A 23,438-nucleotide genomic window follows, 5' to 3' on the forward strand; every position below is an offset into this window, starting at 1 on the left:
TGCTAGGATTTCGGGAGGCGGCATTTTCTTCGGCAGCCGGATCTTTGGCCGCACCGGTTGCCGCCGGCATTTAGGCAGAGGGAGCTGGGGCAGGGGAGTGTCGGGGGGGGGCACTTAGGGGAACTCCCCGCCCCAGCTCACCCCTGCCCCGCCGCCTTCCCAAGCAGCCCGTGGCTGCGTTACTTCTCCCGCTCCCAGGCTTGCGGTGCCTAAACAGATTGGCGCCGCAAGCCTGGGGGGCGGGAGAAGTGAAGCAGCCACGGCGTGCTCGGAGTGCTTGTGCGTGGGGCAGGCGTGAGCTGGGGCCGGGGGGGAGCGCTCAAGGCAGAGAGTGGAGGATGGGGAGCTGCTGGGGGGGGCACCTCAGGATGGGGGCTCGGGGACAGGGCAGGGTGAAAGGTGGAAGTTTCACCTAGGGCGCAAAACATCCTAGCACCGGCCCTGCAGGCAGCAGGTCATAGGCAGGGGAATACTGAGACGGGTGGGGCAGGGAGTGGGGAAAGCAGCTCTCATTCACCCCAGGAGTAGCTGCTCCCAGCCTTGGCCTGATCATGCTCCTCAGCCCGATTCTGGGCAACGCAGCAACGGGTCCAGATCCTCCACTCTCGCAGGTTCAGCCCCACTCCCCAATATTCCCAGTGCAGGCAGGGCTGGCTCCAGCGTTTTTGCTGGCCCAAGTGGCAAAAGAAAGAAGAAAAAAAGCCACGATCGGCAGCACTTCAGTGGCGGGTCCTTCCCTCCGAGAGGGACCGAGGGACCCGCCACCGAAGAGCCAGTCATGCCGCCCCAAGCACCTGCTTGCTGTGCTGGTGCCTGGAGCCGGCCCTGATTGCAGGGTGTGCAAGCCCCCATAGCCCCTCCCTCCACCAGGCTGGACCCCCAGCCCTTGAGGTCAGGCCCTCACCCCTCCTAAGGGCTATTCTCAGGCTCTGCTCCTCTCCCAGAAACCAAACTGCTGCACTTGGAGGGAGTGGGGGAGCATCACACACAGGAAAATGGCTCCAGGAGCTGGGTGTGTTTGTCCTTGACTTGTGGTACACGCTGGGGGAAGGGCTGTTGTTCTGGGGCCCGCTGGTTACCTCACCTCATAGCACTGCCCAATACCTACACCTGGCACTGAGCCAAATGGAGTTTGGGCATCGACACCCCCCAATTTCCAGGCCCTGGCTTCCAAAACCAGAAATGAGGTCCAGGGCATTGCCCTTGCTTGGGGGATGTAATAAGATGTTGGTTTGCAATATACTCTGCAGCCACTAGCTGTCTGTGTGTGCTGGATACAGGCCGTGTGCTCCCTGGTTAATGAAGGAGACAAAACTGGGAACTGAGTGCGGTGGCAGCCTATTAGAGTGAGGATGGGGGAGGGCTGTAGTGTTTGCTTGTTAATAGCTCCTGTTCAAGGATGACTCTGGTTCAAAACAGGGTAGTGGGGGTGAGGAGATAGCATCACCAGCTGGTGGGAAATTGAGTTGGCTTATCAGGAAAATGCCCCTAAAATGGGATGGCGTGGATGGGGGAGGGGGGGCACAGGCTGAAGCCCCATCCTTGGGAGAAAAGGCAGGGGCTGGGGTAGAAGGCCAGGTGTTTGGGACTCATTCCCGAAGCCAGGACGTTAGTCACAAGGATTCCCTCGTTCCTCTTGCCCTACTCTGTAATTGTATTTCTTGCCGCTTTAAACATCAGCACAGGCAGAACTAGCTTCTCATGGTCACAGCAGCTGGGGCAGCGAGCACGGCTCCCCCTTGGATACTGCATCCCCCCCCCCCTTGATAACAGCAGCCCCTGCTCTAGGTGTGCATGCCCCCAAGGGACAGCACTAAGGAAGCTTAATAGTTCAGACTGCCCCCTCCCATCCCTCCCTGTGAGCTTCCTGCTGGGACACAACAGCGCTTGTGTTTGGAGTGTGTGTGTGTGTGGGAGGTGTCCAAGCCCTGCCCTCCTGCCTGGGTGCATCAGATACAGAAGGGGCCAGACAGCAGCACCAGAGTGCAGGTGGGGCTGGGGCTGGGGCTTGGCTCTTGGGGTCTCCCCCTCACCTTGCTGAAGATGAGGGCAGCTATTCTGACAGTCAGGCCCAGCTGTTCTTCCCTCTCTGGCAGGGCACAGCAGGGGACCTGACCCGTGGAACTTGTGTTCCCATGGCCATGTAAGAAGGGTCATCGTAGCTGGCCCCCATTTCCCCCCGACCCCCAGGGGACTTGTTCCACACTCCAGTGCTTGGAGCAGAAGTTGGATCATGGGCTTAATAGTAGCATCCACGACTCACCTTTCCTAGCACAGGAGCGTGGGGGAAGGACCTCCACCCACTGAACAGTGCCCAGCACCCGCTGCCCCCAGCCCCTCGCAGGTTTAGAAATCCCCTCTCGACCTAGGCCTGCCAAGGCAGGACTCAGGGAGGCCGAAAGCTGGGCTGGGTCAGGAGCAGCAGCATGTGACATGCTGGGCAATTGGCCCTCCTCAGGCAGGACGCTCCTGAGATGCTGGCCTCTGTCCCAGCAAGTAAATCCCCCTCCCTGCTCTGTGGCTTTATTTTTTGCCGTAGTTCTCACCTCTGGCCAGCAGAGACCATTGCTCTGAGCACTGGGAGCAGCCAGCTGTCCTGCTGCTTCCCCTTGGCAGGGACACAGCCCCTGGGAGGAGGAGAAGGTGGAACAGCACCTGGAGGGGATGGAGGAATCACATGAGGGATTTTCCCCAAAGCTTCCAGCTCCCTCTGGATGGAGCATGCCCCCTCCCCCCACACCCTGATGCCAGGACAGTTTGATGGGGAGGGTGCAGAGCTGGGTGGGAGGGGTGGTAGATTTGGGACATGGCCGAAGCCTGCCTAGATTTCACCTTTGGGGTTGACCTAGGGAAAGGTCTTCTGGCACCCCGCCCCCACCCTGGCACTGTACAAACCAGGCCAGACAGGACAGGGCGGGGTTGGTTCATTATTTTTATTGTCCAGCTCTATGTCCCTAGGGTTGAGACCAGACATGAGGGAAGCAGCAGTCTATGCAGAGTATTTATATGTACAGACACTCAATATATTATCTCTAGATACAGATGTTATTAACAAACATACAGTACGTCAGGGTCAATTAATGCTGGGAGTCCCAGCCTACTGGAGGCCGGCAGGTGCTGCCGAAATGATGTGCAATATGGTTCGCTAACCCTCCCTCCCCAAAACCAGAGTCAATTAAAAAAAAAAACCCAACTACAAATAAAGTCCAACTCCACTGCCTTCCCCTCGGAGACTCTGCTGTGCAGCTCGGTCCCTCTCTGCTTCTGCTCAGAGAAGGTGTGCCCCATCCACTATGCCCTCCCCCCCAGCGATCACACCTCCAAAGAATGGTCACAGAGCGTCTTGAGTTTCAGTGCAGAATGATGGAGTGCCCTGAGCTGGAGATCAAAGCGCTTTGGGGGGCAGAAGGCCCAGAGGACATCTGAGGGTGTTCAATCCCAGACCCCCAGAACAATTCTGGTCTGAAACCAAGGAAGGTCTAAGACACCCAGGAATCCAAGGCTCAGGAACGTCCCCCTAAAAGCCAATTCACTTAAGAGATCTCAAGTTAAATCAAAGCCACCCAGCTTCCCAGCCCTGGCTCTGGCTCTGCAAATGGAAGCTCCATCCAGAGATGCCTTCAAAAATAAAAAAAACTCTGGGGCATCTGGCCGCCCACCCCTTCGCCGCAGCAGCAGCAGCAAGGCCAGGACCACCACAGCAGCACATCCAAGGCAGCAGGTGCGGGACATGGGGATCTGGGAGCAGCAGCGGGGAATGCTACAGGCCGGTCCCTCCATCTTGTACGAGTGCTACCAGCCCATCACGCCCAGGCGTCCTCGTCTGGCCCTCTTGGCTCCATCTGGCCCTGCGGTGGCTCCATGAAGGAGGAGAAGACGCTGTGAAAGGCTCTCCAGGGCTTGTGCTCAGCTGGGCGCTTGGGAGGGCTCCCCTTGGGTGAGGCACCGGATGTCTTGTAGCTGAGTGGCGTGGGTATCTTGGAGGGCTTCTTATCTGGCTGAGTGTCTACACGTGGCTTGGCCTTAGGCCGCAGCTTCAGCTTGTAGATGGAAGGCACTCGGCCTGGTTTCTTCAGGTACTTCTTTTGCCTCAGCACCACCTCCTGCGTCTGGAGTACATCCAGCATTGCATCTAGGGATGTCTCACCCAAAGTCCCCTCCACAGAGTCCTCCTCGGTCTTCATCGGCTCATCTGGGGCCGAGGCTCCCAAGTCTGTGTCAGAGCCCGCAAGCTCCAAGATGGTCCAGGCCGCATCCATGCCCGGACCTGAGACCTCTACTCCCTCGGCCACCTCCTGGAGGTCATTCAAGGCTGGGTAGTAGTTACTTTCATCCGAGGAACTTGAGAGAGCTGGCTTCCTCCAGCATGTGGCCGGCTCCAGGGCCACGTGGGAGTCCCAGCCAGAGCCATCCTGGAGCTCAGTGGGGCCGGTGCTACAATTGGAGGCCCATGGGCGCTGGGATGCAGGGTTCCTCTTGGGGTCGTCTTTGGGCCGCTCACCAAAGTCTGCCGGGAAGCTGTGCTTGCTGAAGAAGTTTAGCGAGGAGGAGGAGGAGCTGGAGGAGCAGTAGGCAGAGTCAATGGCTCCTGGGTCTGGCGTGGTCTGCTGGAGCCGCCCTGGATCGTGAGCACAGCCCAGGGACTCCCCATTATCTTCGGCCAGCTCAATCATCTGGGAGTTGGCCAGGAACTCTTCCTCCAGGCACCGGTACAGCTGCTGCTCCTGGCTGGGGTCCAGGCGCAGAGGGGTCCGGAAGCTCTGTGCCAGCTCTTCCAGCTCCTGGCTGAAGCTCTCAGACAGCTCCCTGGCCTGGAGGGTCTCCCCAGAGAGCTGCTCCCTCACAGGGACCCTTGGCTCAGTCTCGTCCACCTGCCACTGCCTCACAGACCCCAGCATCTGCTGAGGTGCCCGGACCGAGGGCTCTGCCAGTTTGTTGGCAGGAAGGGATGCTCTGCGACTGGTGGGGGCAGGACTCCTGGAGCTCACCCGAGCGAGGTGCCCGCGAGCTGGGCTCTTGGTCCTGGGGGTAGCTCGGCCAGAATCTTGGCTGTTCTCCTTCACCTCATTGGCCCGTGCCCAGGAGTGCTGCCCATCCTTCCCTCGGCTGATGAGCAGCACTGGCTCCCCACTACCTCTCCCCTGGCTCCGCGCTCTGGGACTGGGCCTGCCAGGCCTGTTCACCATGCGAGACCGGCTCCGCTCCTCAGGCTCTGCCCTCCTGGCCCCCACCGACGGTCTCGGCCCCAAGAAGGCTCCGCGCTCCTGTGACTGGCTGCGGCTTGAAGGCTGACTCCTGGGGGCCCCCTCGGGCATGCGCCTCCCCACCTCCTTCCTGTGCGCTGTTCGCAAGGCACCATCCTCACCACGCCTCCTGCCCAGGGTCCCACTCTGTGTGGATGACGCGGAGGAGTCACTGTCTCCGGAGAGGCGTCTGGCTCTAGGGGGCAGCTGGTCTTGAAGCCTGGAATGACAAGAAGGAAAGGATGTCAGCGCCATATGTGGCGGGGAGGCACGTGGGGAAGAGAAGAGACTGCTGGAGACAAAACATTTCACTGCCCAGGGCCGGCTTTAGGAAGCGCAAGGCCCAATTCTAACAGTTTCGACGGGGCCCTGACAGGAATGACTTTAAAAAAAAACAACACATGTAATAAAACACGTGGGCCTTGTATTCACTGGGCAGTGCTCTGAGTCTTTGGCGGCCCTTCGGCGGTGGGTCCTTCACTCGCTCCAGGTCTTCAGCAGCACTGAAGGACCCGCCGCCGAAGTGTCGCCGAAGACCCAGAGTAAGCGAAGGACCTGCCGCTGAAGTGCCGTCGAAGACCCGGAGAAAGTGAAGGACCCGCCGCTGAAGTGCCGTCGAAGACCCGGAGAAAGTGAAGGACCCGCCGCTGAAGTGCCGTCGAAGACCCGGAGAAAGTGAAGGACCTGCCGCCAAAGTGCCGCTGAAGACCCAAAGTGCTGCCAGGTGAGTAAAGATTAAAAAGGCGCCTCCAGCCAGGGAAGGGATTCTCACTGGGCGCGGGGCCCGATTCGGGGGGACTGGTGGAACAGGCATAAAGCCGGCCCCGTCAGGGGCCTCTGCTGCACTGCATGAGCTGCCAGGGCAGGACAGCTGTTCAGGCCCCGGCACCAGTGTCCCCCTCCCCGCAGCTGGGATGTGTCATTCTGATCCAGGCCTCAGCTCCAAACTAAACCCTTGTAACATCCCTCAGGACCAGGAGTGGACAACCTGGGGCTCCAGCGCCACATGCGGCTCCTTGTCTAGGCACCGACTCCGGGGCTGGAGCTACAGGTGCCAACTTTCCAATGTGCCAGGGGGGAGGTGCTCACTGCTCAACCCCTGGCTCTGCCCCAGACCCGGCCTCCACTCCTCCCCTTCCTGCCCCCACCCCCCCAAGCCTGCCGTGGCCTCACTCTCCCCCTCCCCGCCCCCAGCCTCCTGCATGCCATGGAAGAGCTGATTGGGGGCAGGGGGAGGCTCTGGAGGCTCTGATGAGGGGCGGCTGACGCATGACTGTGGCTCTTTGGCAATGTCCATCGGTAAATTCTGGCTCCTTCTCAGGCTCAGGCTGGCCACCCCTGCTCTAAACCCTCTGAGTTGGAGTCTCGGCTCCCACGGCTCGCTCTGCCGAAGGCCATGCAGCAAGCCGGGCTAGAGTTGGCCTGAGACCAGAATCAGGCCTGGCCGCAGAGCTGGCTTGGAGGCTGCTGCTGCGTCATGCCCCAGCTCACAGGAGCTGAACAAGAGGCGTAAGCACTTTAGCCCAGATAACAGCTTATGTTCCCAGCAGGAATAGCGGCACCATTCCCTATCCAGCCCACCGGAGGGCAGCCTCCGCCTCCACAGCAAAATCCGCTTTTCAGATACATCTGCCTGAGTTTTTCCCCTCCCCAGTTCCCAAGCTGGCAGCACAGCGCCCAGCCTCTCCGTCCTGGGGTACCAAACTGCCCCTGCGGAGCACTTTGTTCTCAGGAGAGAGAGCGCCAGGCCCTGGATTAACAACAGCCCATTCTCTGCTGATCCCTCCCAACCGGGACCAGTCGCATCTTACAGACCCCCTCTGTCCATTCCAAGCAGCCCAGTTCGCCTGATTGCAGAAATCCAGTGCTCCACATTCCAGCCTGGGGAGGCCTTCCCCTGCTATGTTAAACGGGGCACATTTCCTTTCCTACCCAGATTTAACACAGGAATACAAACAAGGTAACAACACAGCTAAACATCCTGGGGCAAAGCCTTAGCCACTCTGCTTTCCTGACTTCTAGTTCCTCCGCCTTAACACTGAATCCCCCACTGCCCATTTCTGATCTAATCAACTAGCAGCACATACAACGTCCATCTGCAGGCCTGGGGCGTTTCGGGCTTTTGTCACTAAGCAGCTTTAAAACTTTACTGTTCCATCAGCACCCAACCAAGATCGAGTTCATTGCACTAGGTGCTGTACCAACACTTACGTGAGGCAGGTCCTGCCTCAAAGAGCTTACAATCTAAATAGACAACTGAGAGAAGGGAAACTGAGGCACAGAGAGGGGCTATGACTCAGCCAAGGTCATCCCACAGGTCAGTGACAGAGCCAGGAGCAGATCCCAGTCCCAGCCCAGCATCCTCTCCGTGGGACCATGCTGCTCCCCAAATGGACAGACAGACTTTAAGGCCACCGTGATCATGTAGTCTGACCCCCTTGCACATCACAGGCCACAGAACCTCACCCACCCACTGCTGTAACAGAAACCTCAAATCCTGATTTAAAGACTTCAAGTTGCAGAGAATTCATCACTGACGCGAGTTTAAAACTGCAGAGGAAGGCAAAAAACCTGCACATGGACAACTGCAGACACGACCTACAGGCGCTGACTTTTGGTTTTGCTAGTGGGTGCTTTTGAAGAGGTGTGTGTGTTGGGGGGTAGGGGCACTCTGCCACTTTTGGGGGGAGCTATTTTCAGCATATTTATACAGTTCTTTCATATTCTAATTATTGAATGGGTCTGTCATTGGTATCTTTACTATTTAATAATGATTCAATTGTTATGAACTACATAATTACATTATCAGGAATTACAGTATATTAAAATCATTGCAATAACAAGCTGTCTTCACTAACGTCCCAGTTTAAAGACTTTATGTCTCACTGTAGCTGTCTGGATGAAACTGTCAGCAATCTTATTCATGTCTAGTTCACAAAATCATAGAATCTCAGGGTTGGAAGGGACCTCAGGAGGTCATCCAGTCCAACCCCTGCTCAAAGCAGGACCAATTCCCAACTGAATCATCCCAGCCAGGGGTTTATCAAGCCTGACCTTAAAAACCTCTAAGGAAGGAGATTCCACCACCTCCCTAGGTAACCCATTCCAGTGCTTCACCACCCTCCTGGTGAAGAAGTTTTTCCTAATATCCAACCTAGACCTCCCCCTCTGCAACTTGGGACCATTACTCCTTGTTCTGTCATCTGCTACCACTGAGAACAGTCTAGATCCATCCTCTTTGGAACCGCCTTTCAGGTAGTTGAAAGCATCTATCAAATCCCCCCTCATTCTTCTCTTCTGCAGACTAAACAATCCCAGTTCCCTCAGCCTCTCCTCATAAAGTCATGTGCTCCAGCCCCCTAATCATTTTTGTTGCCCTCCACTGGACTCTCTCCAATTTTTCCACATCCTTCTTGTAGTGTGGGGCCCAAAACTGGACACAGTACTCCAGATGAGGCCTCACCAATGTTAAATAGAGGGGAATGACCACATCCCTCGATCTGCTGGCAATGCCCCTACTTATACAGCCCAAAATGCTGTTAGCCAACTTGGCAACAAGGGGACACCGTTGACTCGTATGCAGCTTCTCGTCCACTGTAACCCCTAGGTCCTTTTCTGCAGAACTGCTGCCTAGCCACTTGGTCCCTAGTCTGTAACAGTGAATGGGATTCTTCCATTCTAAGTGCAGGACTCGGCACTTCTTCTTGTTGAACCTCATCAGGTTTCTTTTGGCCCAATCCTCTAATTTGCGTAGGTCCCTCTGTATCCTATCCCTACCCTCCAGCGTATCTACCACTCCTCCCAGTTTAGTGTCATCTGCAAACTTGCTGAGAGTTCAGTCCACGCCGTCCTCCAGATCATTAATGACGATATTGAACAAAACTGGCCCCAGGACCACTCCGCTTGAAACTGGCTGCAACTAGACATGGAACCATTGATCACTACCCGTTGAGCCTGATGATCTAGCCAGCTTTCTATCCACCTTATAGTCCATTCATCCAGCCCATACTTCTTTAATTTGTGGGCAAGAATACTGTGGGAGACCGTATCAAAAGCTTTGCTAAAGTCAAGGAATAACATATCCACTGCTTTCGCCTCATCCACAGACCCAGTTATCTCATCATAGAAGGCAATTAGGTTAGTCAGGCATGACTTGCCCTTGGTGAATCCACCTGATCACTTTCCTCTCCTCTAAGTGCTTCAGAATGGATTCCTTGAGGACCTGCTCCGTGATTTTTCCAGGGACTGAGGTGAGGCTGACTGGCCTGTAGTTCTCCGGATCCTCTTCCGTCCCTTTTTTAAAGATGGGCACTACAGTAGCCTTTTTCCAGTCATCCGGGACCTCCCCCGTTCGCCATGAGTTTTCAAAGATAATGGCCAATGGCTCTGCAGTCACATTCGTCAACTCCGGCCCCATGGACTTGTGCTCATCCAGCTTTTCTAAATAGTCCCAAACCACTTCTTTTTCCACAGAGGGCCGGTCACCTCCTCCCCATACTGTGCTGCCCAGTGCAGCAGTCTGGGAGCTGACCTTGTTCGTGAACACAGAGGCAAAAAAAAATCACTGAGTACATGAGCTTTTTCCACATCCTTTGTCACTAGGTTGACTCCCTCATTCAGTAAGGGGCCCACACTTTCCTTGACTTTCTTCTTGTTGCTAACATACCTGAAGTAACCCTTCTTGTTACTCTTAACATCTCTTGCTAGCTGCAACTCCGTGTGTGATTTGGCTTTCCCCATTTCACTCCTGCATGCCTGAGCAATATTTTTATACTCCTCCCTGGTCATTTGTCCAACCTTCCACTTCTTGTAAGCTTCTTTTTTGTGTTTAAGATCAGCAAGGATTTCACTGTTAAGCCAAGCTGGTCGCCTGCCATATTTACTGTTCTTTCTACACATCAGGAGACTTTGTTCCTACGACCTCAATAAGGATTCTTTAAAATACAGCAAGCTCTCCCTGGTATTGTCTTGATGCACTTTAAGGACAGCTACATATTCAGTTGCGTCTGTCCTATTGATGACTTGAGATAATTTTTAAGTCTTCTGAAGCTGGTGAATGAGCATTCTGCAGTTTAGGATCATACAGGCAGAGAGAGAAGGATTCTTATGAATTTGCAGTACTCTGGAAACATAGTGCTTCCAGAGTACTGCAAATGACACCAAGATCTCTTTCTTGATGGGTAACAGCTAATTTAGGCACCATCATTTTGTATGTATAGTTGGGGTTTTCCATTGTTTTCCATTGTGCATCACTTTGCATTTAACATTGAATTTTGTCTGCCATTTTGTTGCCGAGTCACTCAGTTTTGTGAGATCCATTTGTAACTTTTCACAGTCTCTTTTGCACTTAACTATCCGGAGTAATTTTGTATCATCTGCAAACTTTGCCACCTCACTGTTCACCCCTTTTTGCGGATCATTTGAATAGGACTGGGCCCAGTAAAAGCCACTGGGAACACCACTCTCCATTCTGCAAATGGATAATTTATTCCTACTCTTTGTTTCCTGTCTTTTAACTGGAATGCCTGGCGGTGCTTTCAGGTTCGTCTACCCATGCTTAATTTAATGACAAGCCTTTTGCTATCTTAATCACCCTGCCTCGGTTTATAAACAAACTCCCTGCCCTAAGGGTAGACCTTGATAGCAGCACAGAACTCATCAAATTCCACACTCAAGCCTTGCTCCTGGGTGTTGAGCACCCACTATTTTTTTTCCTGTGGGTGCTTGAGCTATGACTTAATCCACCTCCTCCAAACCTGGCTTGCTTTGTAAACCTGAAGGAGGCTACCAAACAAGCCAAGTTTTAAGTCATTCGCTCCAGCTAGTTTTGAGGCACATCACTGCAACGGTTCTGAACGGCACGTGAAGTATTTTTTCCCATGCTCAAATAACTCCTTCAAAAATAGCTGTGCTCAAGCTTTCCAGAAATGTTCACCTTTGGGCTGGAAAAAAAATTTCTGCCCAAGAGGAATTCTGAGGTGGAGAAAGTTTCTAGCACCAGGAAAATGGAAGACACATTTCAAGAACGCCTACTTCGATGGACTCCCCTCTCAGCTAGGTGCTATTGTGATGAACTAGGAATGTTCTTAATGTTTTCTCTGAATACTGTGTTGGTGCCTCAGTGTCCCCTAGGCAGTTCTTAAGTATCTGGCAGAGCAAAGGGCCAGTGCACCTAAATGCCTGACATTCTGACTCCTAGCAACGGATGGCCTGGGCCCCTCCTCTGCAAAGGTGCCAGCTGAAGGTATTGGAGAAAGTCCTGACTGGCTTGGTGGGGAGCAGTTCCAGAGCATTGCCTGGTGACTCCGTGACAGCTATTTAATACAAATACCTTGGCGGTAATGATCTCTAACATCCTGGATTGCATGGTATGGGTGAGTCATTTGTGCGTAACTATATGGCTGGATAAATATCTCATACCCACACAGGAAGCCAGCAGGCTGATCCTGAGCAAAGCTGATAACGAGAACTAACAATAGATCTACAATGCAAGTGAGCTCCTGGCTGGTGGAGAGGAGGAGCACTTGGTTTCATGACACTATAAACTTACTGTGGGCTCAGTACTGTGGAAGCCCTGCCATGGGTGTCCCTTGGCCCCAGGGGCTGGATTCACCAGTGGGCAGCCAGAGCACAGCACTGCCAACCCCCAGCACTCCAGAATGATGAGCCAGGCCCCAGACCACAGGGAAATTTAGCATTGCGTGACTTCAGAGCCAGAGAGAACGTGTCTGGGCTCTTCCTTTGTCTTCTGCTGTTAAGCCATTAGGGGTCACGTTTTCCAGCTTCTCTGCCACCATGGGGACTAGAAACTTGGTTTTACTGTCAAGCAAAAGCCGAGATTCTCCCCTCACATGCTGACTCCCGGAACTAGGCCTTGGAAAGAAACCCCAAATCTCACAAGAGAGGGGGCCATGCAGAGGTGGGGGCCTTGGCCCTTGGTCCAATTATCCCCATGCCCTGGGAATCCAAGATACACTGCCATGGCTTTGTGCCCACTCTGACGGGATGGCAGGTCCTCTAGAGCAGTGGTTTTCAAACTGTTTTTCTGGTGACCCAGTTGAAGAAAATTATTGATGCCCGTGACCCAATGGAGCTGGGGATGAGGGGTTTGGGGTGTGGGAGGGACTCAGGGCTGGGACAGAGGGTTGGGGTGCAGGGGTGAGGGCTACAGGGTGGGGCCGGGAATGAGGGGTTCAGGGTGTGGGAGGGGGCTCTGGGCTGAGGTGCGAGAGGTGGTCAGGGCTCTGGGGTGGGGCTGGGGGTATAGGAGGCGGCTCCGGGCTGTGGCAAGGGGTTGGGGTGCAGGAGGGGGTCAGGGCTCTGGGCTGGGGCCAGGGATGAGGGCTTTGGGTTTAGGGGAGCTCAGGGCTGGGGTAGGGAATTGGGGCCTGGGGGTCGGGCATGGGCTTACCTGTGGCGGATCCCAGTCAGCGGCGCAGAAGGGGTGCTAAGGCAGACCGCCTGCCTGTCCTGGCAACACAGACCATGCTGCACCCCAGAAGAGGCCAGCAGCAGGTCTGGTTCATAAACAGAGATGTGCAAGTGGCTCTGCGTGGCTCTCCCCCGCAGGGACCACACACATAGGGACTAGCCTGCCTTAGCCGGGCGGCACCGCCGCCGGGACTTTTAACGGCCCAGTGGGCAGTGCTGACCAGAGCCGCCACGACCCATTCCACGACGCAGTACTGGGTTGAAAACCACTGCTCTAGAGTGCAGGGCCCGGTGGGAGAGTCCCCTGGGATTCTCTTTGGGGCAAACTGGCCTGCAGTTGCCAGCTCCTGACAGTGGAGGGGGCAGGAGGATGACCCTGGTTCAGCACAGAGCTGAGTTTAGGGGGCATCTCATTGCTCAAAAGGGGCGCAGAGAATGATGCTCGGGGCAGCAAAGGGGGGCAGGCAGCTCCTGCTGGCCACGGGGGGGCTAGAGAAGAGAACGCACCCAGGGGAGCTTCAACACCCAGCTCTGAACATCCAGGGGAAGGTTTGAATCTGGGTCTAGACGTCTCTGCCTTGCCTGGGGATCTCGCAGAGCCCAGACTCACGGGGTCGGAGGCTGTTGCTTTCCAGAGGCCAACGGCCCCTCCCTTCCCCAGCAGCCAGCCCTGGGCTGGGGATCTGGGGCTGGAAGGTGCCCACGGGGAGCGCTTGGCCTTGGCCTAGAGAAGTTGTTATCGTTTGGGAAGTGGTTGCCATGGCGGCCGGCAGCTACTCGCCTCCCCCATCCTGCAGCAGCTCCCAGGGAGTGAGTCAGTGGCTGGCTGGCTGAGCAGCTGCCGGCTGGGCGGGGAGGGAGCGCCTCTTCCTCTGGGAGGGGCAGGACGTGACAGCCGCCACCAGAACTGGGGTGGGGGGGGGAAGCTGGATTTTCCCTGACACAGAGGCCCTCCTGCCAGCCTACCCACAAGGAGCCTGGAGCCCCCCTTCCCCCAGTAACCACCCCAGCCCTGCCTACTCTATCTTCCCAAAGATATCGCAGTGGATGGGCAGCCACCATATCACCCCCCCATCAGCCCCTCCTCCAGGGCTGGCAGCAAAATGTGCCCAAAGGACTGGAGCTGCTGCACCGCTCCTCCCCTGAGAGTGCCAGGCTGGGGCCCAGATCCACCCCAGGGACAGCCTGGGAGTGAGGCCCCCTGATGCCCCAGGGTTGGGGAGGGGCAGAGTCAGTTGCCCCAGGAGAGTGCAGGGAATTCTCAGTGCACAGAGATAGGGAGTATGAGTCTGCTTGCAGCACACAGGGATGGCACTCTATTACCTTAAGGAGCTGGGGAGCGCCCTGTCCCAGGACACACCATGTGTGGGTCTCACTGCCCCCCAAGGCAGGGGGTGAATCCTGGCCCTATTGCACAGCGGGGAGAGAAGATCCCTAGCCCTGTCTGTGCTCTGCGGACATAACCTGCACCTTGCCCACACCCACAGCCTCTGCCAACTCGGGGGCATTTCCCTGTTCCATTCCCTGGGTATGAACACACCAAGAGCCCTCTCTCCCAGATCCCCTAAGTTTTGCCAAGTAAGGTGGCCTGAGGATGCTGAGACAGGTGGAGGGCACGGTGCCTACTTGGCATTGCTGGCACATGCTACCTGAGAGTGGTTGAAGCTCGCGGCTCAGATACATCGCGGTGGGCCAGTGGCGTGGAGCTCCTCAAGGGACTGGAGGAGCTCTGGCCAGATGAGGGGACTGTGCCAGCCCTTGAGGGGAGCCCTTCCAGCTTCTCCTGCCTGACGTGTGATGTCACATTGGGGATCTGCCTTGAGGAGTCCGATTGGACAGACAGATCTCCTGCTGCCCCCCTGGCCGAATGGCCGGACCGGTCCATCTTGGCCTGGGTCAAGTTCCCACCAGCTGAGAGCCGCTTATCGCCCATGCGGAGGGTCTCCGTTGGCCGGTAGGGGTTCATGCCTTCCGAGGGGCGCTGGGAGCTGGGGCTGGCAGCTCGGGGGCTCGAAGAGAAGCTGCCAGGAGATGCCGTCTTCTGCGGGGACAAGCCCAAGGCACGTGTCTGCATTAGACGATGCGCTGCAGAGGGAACACAGTCATCAGCATGTTGGCTTAGGGAAGACACTGCAGCAGAGCTTCACAGGGGCCTGACTGAGATCAATGGGCCCTCCATGTTTCCCCATGACCCTCCCTCAGGACGTCTGCTAACAGGCAGCTGTTCCCTTCCCCGCTGGGCCTTCCTGCTGCCTCCCCATCTCCTCGTCCTGCTCAACCCGCCAGCTCTGCAAGTGCCCAATGGATACCACCAGAGGATGAGGAAAGCTGTGTATGTAGCAGGATTTGGCCAGAGACAAAGCCCTGATCCCAGAGAACAATGGGAGCATGAAAGGGAATTAGCCTTGGGAAGGAGCTCGTGCTACTGGTGGAGCCAGAGCCTCTGCCATGGGGGCCAACGTTCAGCCACAAGGGGTCGCTGTTGCAGTGCTGCAAGGTCCTCTCCCCTCAGGCCAGCATGGGCCAGCCAGGCTTGCCTCCATAGGCTCGGAGGAGCAAGGTGCAAGGAGCAGTAACCAGCCGAAGGGACCGGGGCGGTAGAAGGGTCTGCTGCAGTGTCCCAAGAAAACTCATCCACAAATGAGGCTCCCTTGGAAAGGAGTGAAAGTGACTGGCATGCACAGTGAGTATGGGGCGGGGGAGTCTCTCTGGCCCCAGGCCCTCTGGTAACTTGCTGGAAGGGACGAGTCCTCTCCCCACACACTCACAGAGGGAGGCGCATCGGCAGGGATCGTGCTTGTCCAGGTAGTGCTCCAGGGTATCCCATCCGCCACCTACTCGCACCATCACATGGCTTCTCAGTACCTGGCAGGGCATCAAAGAAACAACGCCCGTCAGGGTCATTGTGGCTCAGTCAGCTGGCACACCCACGCCTGTCTCTGAGCAACACTACTCCCTCTCTCGCCGAGCAGGCCTACAGTGGCGCTAACTCACTGCTTACAGTATTACTATGTGACACCCAGGATTTTACCAATCAGACTTTAGAGGAACCATTACATCCACTGCATATGCAGCCACTTCTGGGGTGTAACCAGGCAGCACATAGCAACCAAACATAACACTTCAGGACAGGAAGTGCAAAAGAATGCTGTATCCAATTAAAGCTGCAGCAGGAATTTAGGGAGGTAGAATGCAATGACTAAAGCTAGAATTTAGCTGGGGCACTACAGTGATTATTTCTATAGTGCTTTATGTTCAAAGCACTTGATAATCATTTAACTAATTAATCCTAAATTATACCTGCCTACCTCACAGCACTATTACCGTCCCCTTTTTAAAGAGGGGCCTCAGTTTCCCTCACTTGCCAAAAGCCACACAGTGAAAGCAGAGTTGGGACTAGAACCTCCTGAGTCCTGCAGACTGCACTGCTTCTTGGCACCTCAAAGAGCACAGCACCCCCTAACACCATAACAGGGCATCGGTTCAATGCTGACGCCTCAGCACCATTTCTAGCAGCATATGTGTCTCCCTTCAAGATCACCCATCCACACGCTGACCAGGCCCAACCCTGTTTAGCTTGTGAAATCTGATGAGATCACAGCCCCAGGTTGTTAGAGCCACCAAAACCTACCCTAGCTGGATAGTCGTTTAAATAACACCGGATGTCTCAAGGAAAAGGTCCCTGCTCATGGTGGTGTCTCTGCACCTGTCCTCCCCTGGCCTTTTTCAGGATGAGAAGGAAACTGCTTGGCTCGAGATTTCACTTCCTGCTGTGCATTCCCCACTTGAAACCCCCACCCTGTTTAGGATATTATGGTCGGTTACTGTGGTGAGGACTGGCTGTAGTTCTAGCTGAGCTGTCAGCAGCAGCTTTGCAACTGGCTGTTATATAGGGTAGGAGAGTCCAGTCACCCTGCTTGGCACTCCCCACCATCCAGTCACTATACACCGCTACCTCGCTATAACGCCACCCGATATAACATGAATTCGGATATAACGTGGTAAAGCAGCGCTCCGGAGGGGCAGGGCTGCGCACTCCAGTGGATCAAAGCAAGTCCGATATAATGCAGTTTCACCTATAACATGGTAAGATTTTTTGGCTCCTGAGGACAGCATTCTATCGGGGTAGAGGTGTACTAAGCATTAGGCTTGTTCTACAGATGGGGAAACTGAGGTATGAGGTGAGAAGCTGAGCAAGTGACTTGCTCAAAGCCAGAGAGGTTTTCAGACCCCAGCTCTAGCACAGAACTCTAGGTTCTCGCTCCCAGTCCTGAGCTCTCACCACTAGACTGTGCTTCTTAGTCCTCCCCATGCGTAGCTGATGGAGACCGGCATTTAAGTTTACTTTGTAGCAACAAGACCAGGGCCATCTACAGCAAGGAGGTCCTGGGGTTAAGGCACCAAACTGGGACTCAGCAGATCTGTCTTCAATTCCCAGGTCTCCACCACCAAGTTCTTTTATGACCTTGGGCAAGTCACTTCTCTCTCTGTGCCTCAGGTTCAGTCTGCAAAGGGGGAATAATACTTCCCTATGTCCCAGGAAGGTTGCAAATTTGCTAATATACATAGATTCCAAGGCCAGAAGGGACCATTGGGGCCATTGAGTCTGACCTCCTGCATCACACAGGCCAGAGACCTGCCCCAAAATAATTCCTGGAGCAGAGCTTTTAGGAAAACATCCTGTCTTGATTTAAAAACTGGTCAGTGATGGAGAATCCATCACAACTCTTGGTCAACTGTTCCAATGGCTAGTTACTCTCACTGAAAAATTTACACCTTATTTTCAAACTGAATTTTTTTCTAGCTTCAACTTCCAGCCATTAGATTGTGTCAGACCTTTCTCTGCAAGGCTGAAGAACCCATTATTCAATATTTGTTCCCCATGTAGGGACTTATAGTCTGTCATGAGTCACCCCTGAACCTTCTCCTTGTTAAATTAAATAGACAGACTCAAAGGCAGGTTTTCTGATCTTTTAATCATTCTCGTGGCTCTTCTCTGGCCCCTATTCAATTTGTTAACATCCTTCTTGAACTGTGGGCACAGGAAGGGACATGGGATTCCAGCAGCGGTCACACCAGTGCCAGCCACAGAGATCAAATAACCTCTCTGCTCCTACTCACAATTCTCCTGTTGATGCATCCCAGGATCACATTCGCTTTTTTGGCCACAGCTTCACAATGGGAGCTCACATTCAGCTAACTATCCAGCACAACCTTTTTCATAGTCACTGCCCCCCAGCCTAGAGTCCCTTATCCTCTAAGTATGGCCTGCATGGTTCCTAGGGGTATATATTTACAGGTAGCCATATTACAATACTTTGCTTTCACTCAAGTTTACCAAGCAATCCAGCTCGCTCTGAACCAGTGACCTTTCCTCCTCATTATTTACCACTACCTCAATTTTTGTGTCATCTGTAAACTCAATTCTATATTAATCAGGTCCTGTATCAGCCACTCCATTACCTGGCTGGGCTCAATATCAGGCTGACAGGCCTATGATTACCAGAGTTGTCCCATTTTCTGTTTCACAGATTGGTAAATGACTAGCTTCCTTCCAGTCTTCAAACCCCACCGTGCTGGAGGAGGCCCATATGAATCCTGGTATAAGGACCAGCTGGACTTCAGATGCAAATACTTAGTACGAGTGCAAGGGCAGCTGCAGATTTCAAATCTGCAGAATTGCTAGATCTGAAGTTTTTAAGCATCCATTTTACTTTTGCAGTTCAGCTTTAAGGGCCAAAGACCCTGTTCCCTTTAGAACAGGGTCTCCAGTGAACCAGCGCTACGTAAGCGGACTTGTTTCTGCAGCACACAGGATGCATTACAAGTATGGGAGGGCCAGCTGCTCTCCAGACCCAGGGGTCACTCAAAGCCCAGCTCTCCCCCTGAAACTCCCTCCTGGTGGCCCTCCCTGCCTGATACTCTGTATCCATGCGTGGGGACTGGGCATAGGTTTTGGGTTCTTGTGGTTCTGGCACTGAGCAAGGACTCAGGACATCTAAGACCCATTCCCAACTCTGCTACAGACTCTGTGTGTGACCTCGAGCTGTGATAACGTTCCCGTTGGGCAAGGCACTTACCCGCTCCAGCCCATGAAATCAGGAGATGGAGGCAGGAAGGGGACTAGCCTCATGGGAGAAGTGGCCAGCTTTTTTCTGGCATGTTAGGTATAGACTCCCAGAGTGCTGGCCCTTTCTGGTTGGCATCGTGAGGCTTGGGTCTGTACAGCCCTAACCCAGCCAGCTCTGATGGGCATCAGCTGAGTTCTTCACGAGTAGCCAGCATGGCACCAGCCCCTTGGAGGCCTGCACTCTGATCTCCTCCATTCCAAGCTGCTGAAACAGGCCACCCACCCCCAGCATTTGACCATTTCTCCTGCTGCCCCCAGGCCACAGCACCCTCAGCATCGCTGAAGCTCCAAGGCCAGTCAAAAACGCAAGACTGGGGCAGCACTGGGAGGAATTAAACCTGGACGCTGCTGGCCATGTAGAACGAACGGCATCTTTCCAGATACTGCAGATCAGGTGTTTAGCAGGACCCGGGATTGTGACCAGCAAAAAACCACCACATGAATTACGACAGGCTAAGAGATCCCATGACACAGACAAAACTTCAAGTGTCATCTGGCATCCCCCTTAGTCCAGCAGCTAACAGAGCAGAACAGGAATACAGACCACTTGATAGCTGCTACGTGCTGTGCAGATACTCACAGCCTGTCCCCAGGAAGTGGGTTGGATATTAGGGTCCCCACTGTTGGGCTCATAGGTGTGGCAATTTGCTGTAAGGTCACCCTGTGGGCCCAAGCAAAGCTGGGATTAGAACTCAGGAATTCCTGGCTCCCGTCCTGTACTCCGGCCACTAGACAACACTTCCTCTCAATGAAACAGAACCCCCCAGGCCCACAAACTCTGGTAGCAATGTCTAGGGAAGACAGGAGGGAGACCTGCATTCTGGTATTGCTGGGGACCAGCTAGTGCTCGACACAGAAGAGACAGGGGTGTGGGAAGAAGATGGGCGGGTTAGAAAGGTAATGTGGCTTTGGAGGATCTTACTCGAACAAAGATCAGCGTGTTGGAGTCTCCCACTTTATATTTACCCTCTGAGACTTTGATCATGGGAAACTGAGAGGGGCAGGTACAGCAGCCCAGAATCTCTCGCACCTAAGAGAAGGAGGAAATTAAAATATTAAGGGTCAGTGCCACATACAGGAGATGAACCCCCAGCCCACAGCAGAACCAGGAGGTGACTGGACTCCCAGCCATACACAGCGAGAGCCTGTCCTTCTTGAGCGGAGGCAGGGCACAGGACACCCGGAGCCACCACCAAGAGCAAGCCACGAGCACCCCCAGGAGGGCCACATCCCCACGCCCACCTGCAAGTGACTTGCAACAGGCCCTGGACAGGAGTATCCCAGGCTGATTTTGGAGACCTGGAGCAGATTCTGGATGTGGTGCCTGGGAGGAAAGGGAGCCAGATCGGGTTTCTCAGCTTGCCTGGATAGAATTCTGGGTTCAGTCCATGGGAGAGGAGGACCCAGGCTGGCAGGCCAACTTCTTTGCCCAGAGAGTTCTTCTAAGCAAATAAAGCAGTGCTGAACGATCCATCCCAGCGCTGCCACGGTTATCTCGTGCTATCATGTGCTGACCCACCCCAGCGCTGCCACGGTTATCCCGTGCTATCGTGTGCTGACCCACCCCAGCGCTGCCACGGTTATCCCGTGCTATCGTGTGCTGACCCACCCCAGCGCTGTCATGGTTATCCCATGCTATCCCGTGCTGACCCACCCCAGCGCTGCCACGGTTATCCCGTGCTGACCCACCCCAGCGCTGCCACGGTTATCCCGTGCTGACCCACCCCAGCGCTGCCACGGTTATCCCGTGCTGACCCACCCCAGCGCTGCCACGGTTATCCCGTGCTGACCCACCCCAGCGCTGCCACGGTTATCCCGTGCTGACCCACCCCAGCGCTGCCACGGTTATCCCGTGCTGACCCACCCCAGCGCTGCCACGGTTATCCCGTGCTATCGCGTGCTGACCCACTCCAGCGCTGCCACGGTTATCCCGTGCTATCGCGTGCTGACCCACTCCAGCGCTGCCACGGTTATCCCGTGCTATCGCGTGCTGACCCACTCCAGCGCTGTCACTGTACCAGGCAGCCCATGTTAGCCAGGGTGTGCGAGTGGGTTACGAATCTACTACTGCCTTCTAGCGACCAAAGGAGTGTATCGGAGCCCCCATTACCTCAGTGCCTTGAATGGATTTACCATCCCAGCAGCCATGGGGCATAGGCAGGGCTATCACCCCCTTGCACAGATGGGATGCCGGCAAAGACTCAGGGAACATCTACAGAACTGGACCAGGGGAGGGGCTAGTTAATATTTTTTTTAAATGGAAGTTGAGATTCTCAAGTAATCACAGGACTTTGGGAGCTGGGGCTTTAAGTAAAGCATCAAATATTGGGAGACTGGCAAACAAACAAACAAAAAATTGCCAGAGTTGACAACACTGCATCCGTTGTTTGGAAGCCTGGCAAGCCTGCCCAGCACTTCCCATGCTTTCTCGTACAAATTGCTTTGGAGAGCAGCACAGACATTGTGCCCCCAATTCCCACCACACACACAGACACACACACACACGCAGACACACACCATTCAGAACCCCAGGAGGGAGGGAGCCAAGGCTAAGTGCTCAGCAGCCAAACCCAGCACACAAACACAAGTTCAGAACAGAGAAAATGGCAGAGCTCCTGCAGCTCCAGCTCTTTTGCTCCTGAATAAACAATTACAAAAACTATTAACCTGCCACTAGGTGGATGGCAGGCCAGCAAGCCAGGGCCAGCCAGGAACGGAAAAAGGACACATTGTGCAAAGTCCAGCGCCTCCATTATGAAAACTGCCCGCGCTGCATTCGCTCTGGTGACCCTTGGACACCTTGTTTATGCCAAGTTGAAAGGAGTGAGTTCCAGGAAGGCTTGTGCAGGGACAAGGTTCCCAGAGATCCAGCTCTCCATTCCGTTCCCTTTCGCCCTCCCCCCCGGCTCGAACCATCTTGACCAATCATCCCCAGTCGATCATCGATCGATTTCCAACCCATCTTCTCTCCGTGCTGCTACTCACAGCAGCCACACTGGTCACTGCTCCATCAGGAGGCCACTCACCCAATGGTGGCTTGCAAACCATTCTTTTAATTGGGTCAGATCTTTCCAGCTTCTTCCTGCTGGATAACGACGGGGGCGTTCAGCTCCTATTTGCACTTAGAGATCTCGGGACAGGATGGCTCGTTTCCCCTGCTTTTGCTTTTTGAGAAGATTTCAGAAGATGCACAGTCTGAGCGGGCAACAGGTGCTGTATTGCTAACAAAGGCCTTGTCTGCATGTCCACTCTTGCCATGTTATCAAAGGTCTCACTGTATCTGATGTTTACTTAACACTCAAGCTCCTGGAATCCTCTACATGAGACTCTCAGGTTCCAGTTAACAAACACGAAAATGTAAGTTTCTAGCAGTCAGTGTGTTGGAGAAAAAGCTTGAAAATGTGATCTGGACGTGACCCAAAGGCTTCGCAAACCAGAAGGCACAGGCCACAATATTTAAATAACTATGATTTTTAAGCCAATCTCAGGGACTTTGGGGACCTCGACTCAGGATTTTGGAACACATGGGGACAGCAATCCTGTAAAAATCAATTTAGCTAGACTAATGCAAACTGGTGCCACTCTGCTTTCAGTGAACTTTAAACATATCCATAATTGACTCCAGGCACCCACACCAAAGTGCATTCACACAAGGGTTGGCACTGCTTTAACTACGCTGGTTTAGTGTCATGTTCTCAGGCAGGCAAGCCCAGTCACCTTTAAAATGCCCCAGCAGCTGGTGCTTTTGAGCTGGACAATGCAGTTTACCTAAATCACTCAGCTAGGAAATGGGCCGAGTTCGAACAAAAACACAGACAAGAGAGGGATCCCACCGTAGGAAGGGCCTCTGTCTCCATCAGCACAGCCTGCCAAGTGTCTGCAACAGGTTCTCTGATTTATCCTGGCTACCGCTACTTCCTGGTGTGACTTCCCCTGGGAAAATGTATGGGGCAGCAAAGAAACTGACCAGCCTTTGGGAGCAGATAGCGGCATGGGAGGAGAGGGATTTTGCTGCTAATTAGCAATGCAAAGCACTGAGCAGGTGGCATTCCAGTGAAACATGACAGGACCCATGGAGTCCCACTCGCCTCAGGATTTGCAAACCTCTCCTCCATCTGGAAGTCCCGCTCACAGCACCCGGGAGGGCCAGTTCTCTCAGGGGAGGGCCAGCCAGCTAGCACTGCCACCCTGCTCCTGCAGCCCACTGTAGAATTACTGCACCCGATGTATCACAAAACAAACTGAGTGCTGGTGGAACCATTCCCAGATTGGCCTGTATGGGGAGGGTGGAGCAACCGTCCTCCAGATGGAAGTGCGCGCCACACGGCTGATTGATCATCGCCCACTAGAAGAAGACGGGGAGTTTTGTCTGGTAGTTCCCCCACTAAAAGCTGAACCTAGACTATGGAACTCCCTGCCACAAGAGAGAGCCTTGCTGATTCAGAAACAAACTCAGCTCTCTGGCCACAGGCTTGTCTACACCGGAGCTTCCAGCCACCGGTGACCCATAGCTGGTCTAGTTGCACCAAAGCAGAGTCCTGCTAAGCTACCATTTGTGCTAGGGAAGTTTCCCACGGCTTGAAACCAAGGGAGGCGGTGCTCATAGCACCCATGCTGGTTTGCACTATGGGTTG

The 23,438-nt window shown here is 54.4% G+C and overlaps 1 protein-coding gene across 2 annotated transcripts in view; it reads right to left on the reverse strand.

Annotated features, from left to right (window-relative positions):
• Positions 1-2,927: 2,927 nt before the first annotated feature.
• GAS2L1 (growth arrest specific 2 like 1) overlaps positions 2,928-23,438 on the reverse strand; it is a 36,954-nt gene continuing 16,443 nt past the window's right edge. Inside the window, exons 3-6 of one of the 2 annotated variants that reach the window (XM_050923706.1) lie at positions 19,727-19,834; positions 15,443-15,539; positions 14,324-14,759; positions 2,928-5,463 (exon numbers count right to left, since the gene is read on the reverse strand). In XM_050923706.1, coding sequence (XP_050779663.1) covers positions 3,804-5,463; positions 14,324-14,759; positions 15,443-15,539; positions 19,727-19,834 — 2,301 coding nt within the window. In that variant the 3' untranslated portion in view covers positions 2,928-3,803. The remainder of the gene's footprint in view (positions 5,464-14,323; positions 14,760-15,442; positions 15,540-19,726; positions 19,835-23,438) is intronic. The other variant, XM_050923707.1, reaches the window with a different exon arrangement.

The sequence above is a fragment of the Gopherus flavomarginatus genome, chromosome 15 (genome assembly GCF_025201925.1).
Source record: "Gopherus flavomarginatus isolate rGopFla2 chromosome 15, rGopFla2.mat.asm, whole genome shotgun sequence".
NCBI lineage: Eukaryota > Metazoa > Chordata > Testudines > Testudinidae > Gopherus > Gopherus flavomarginatus.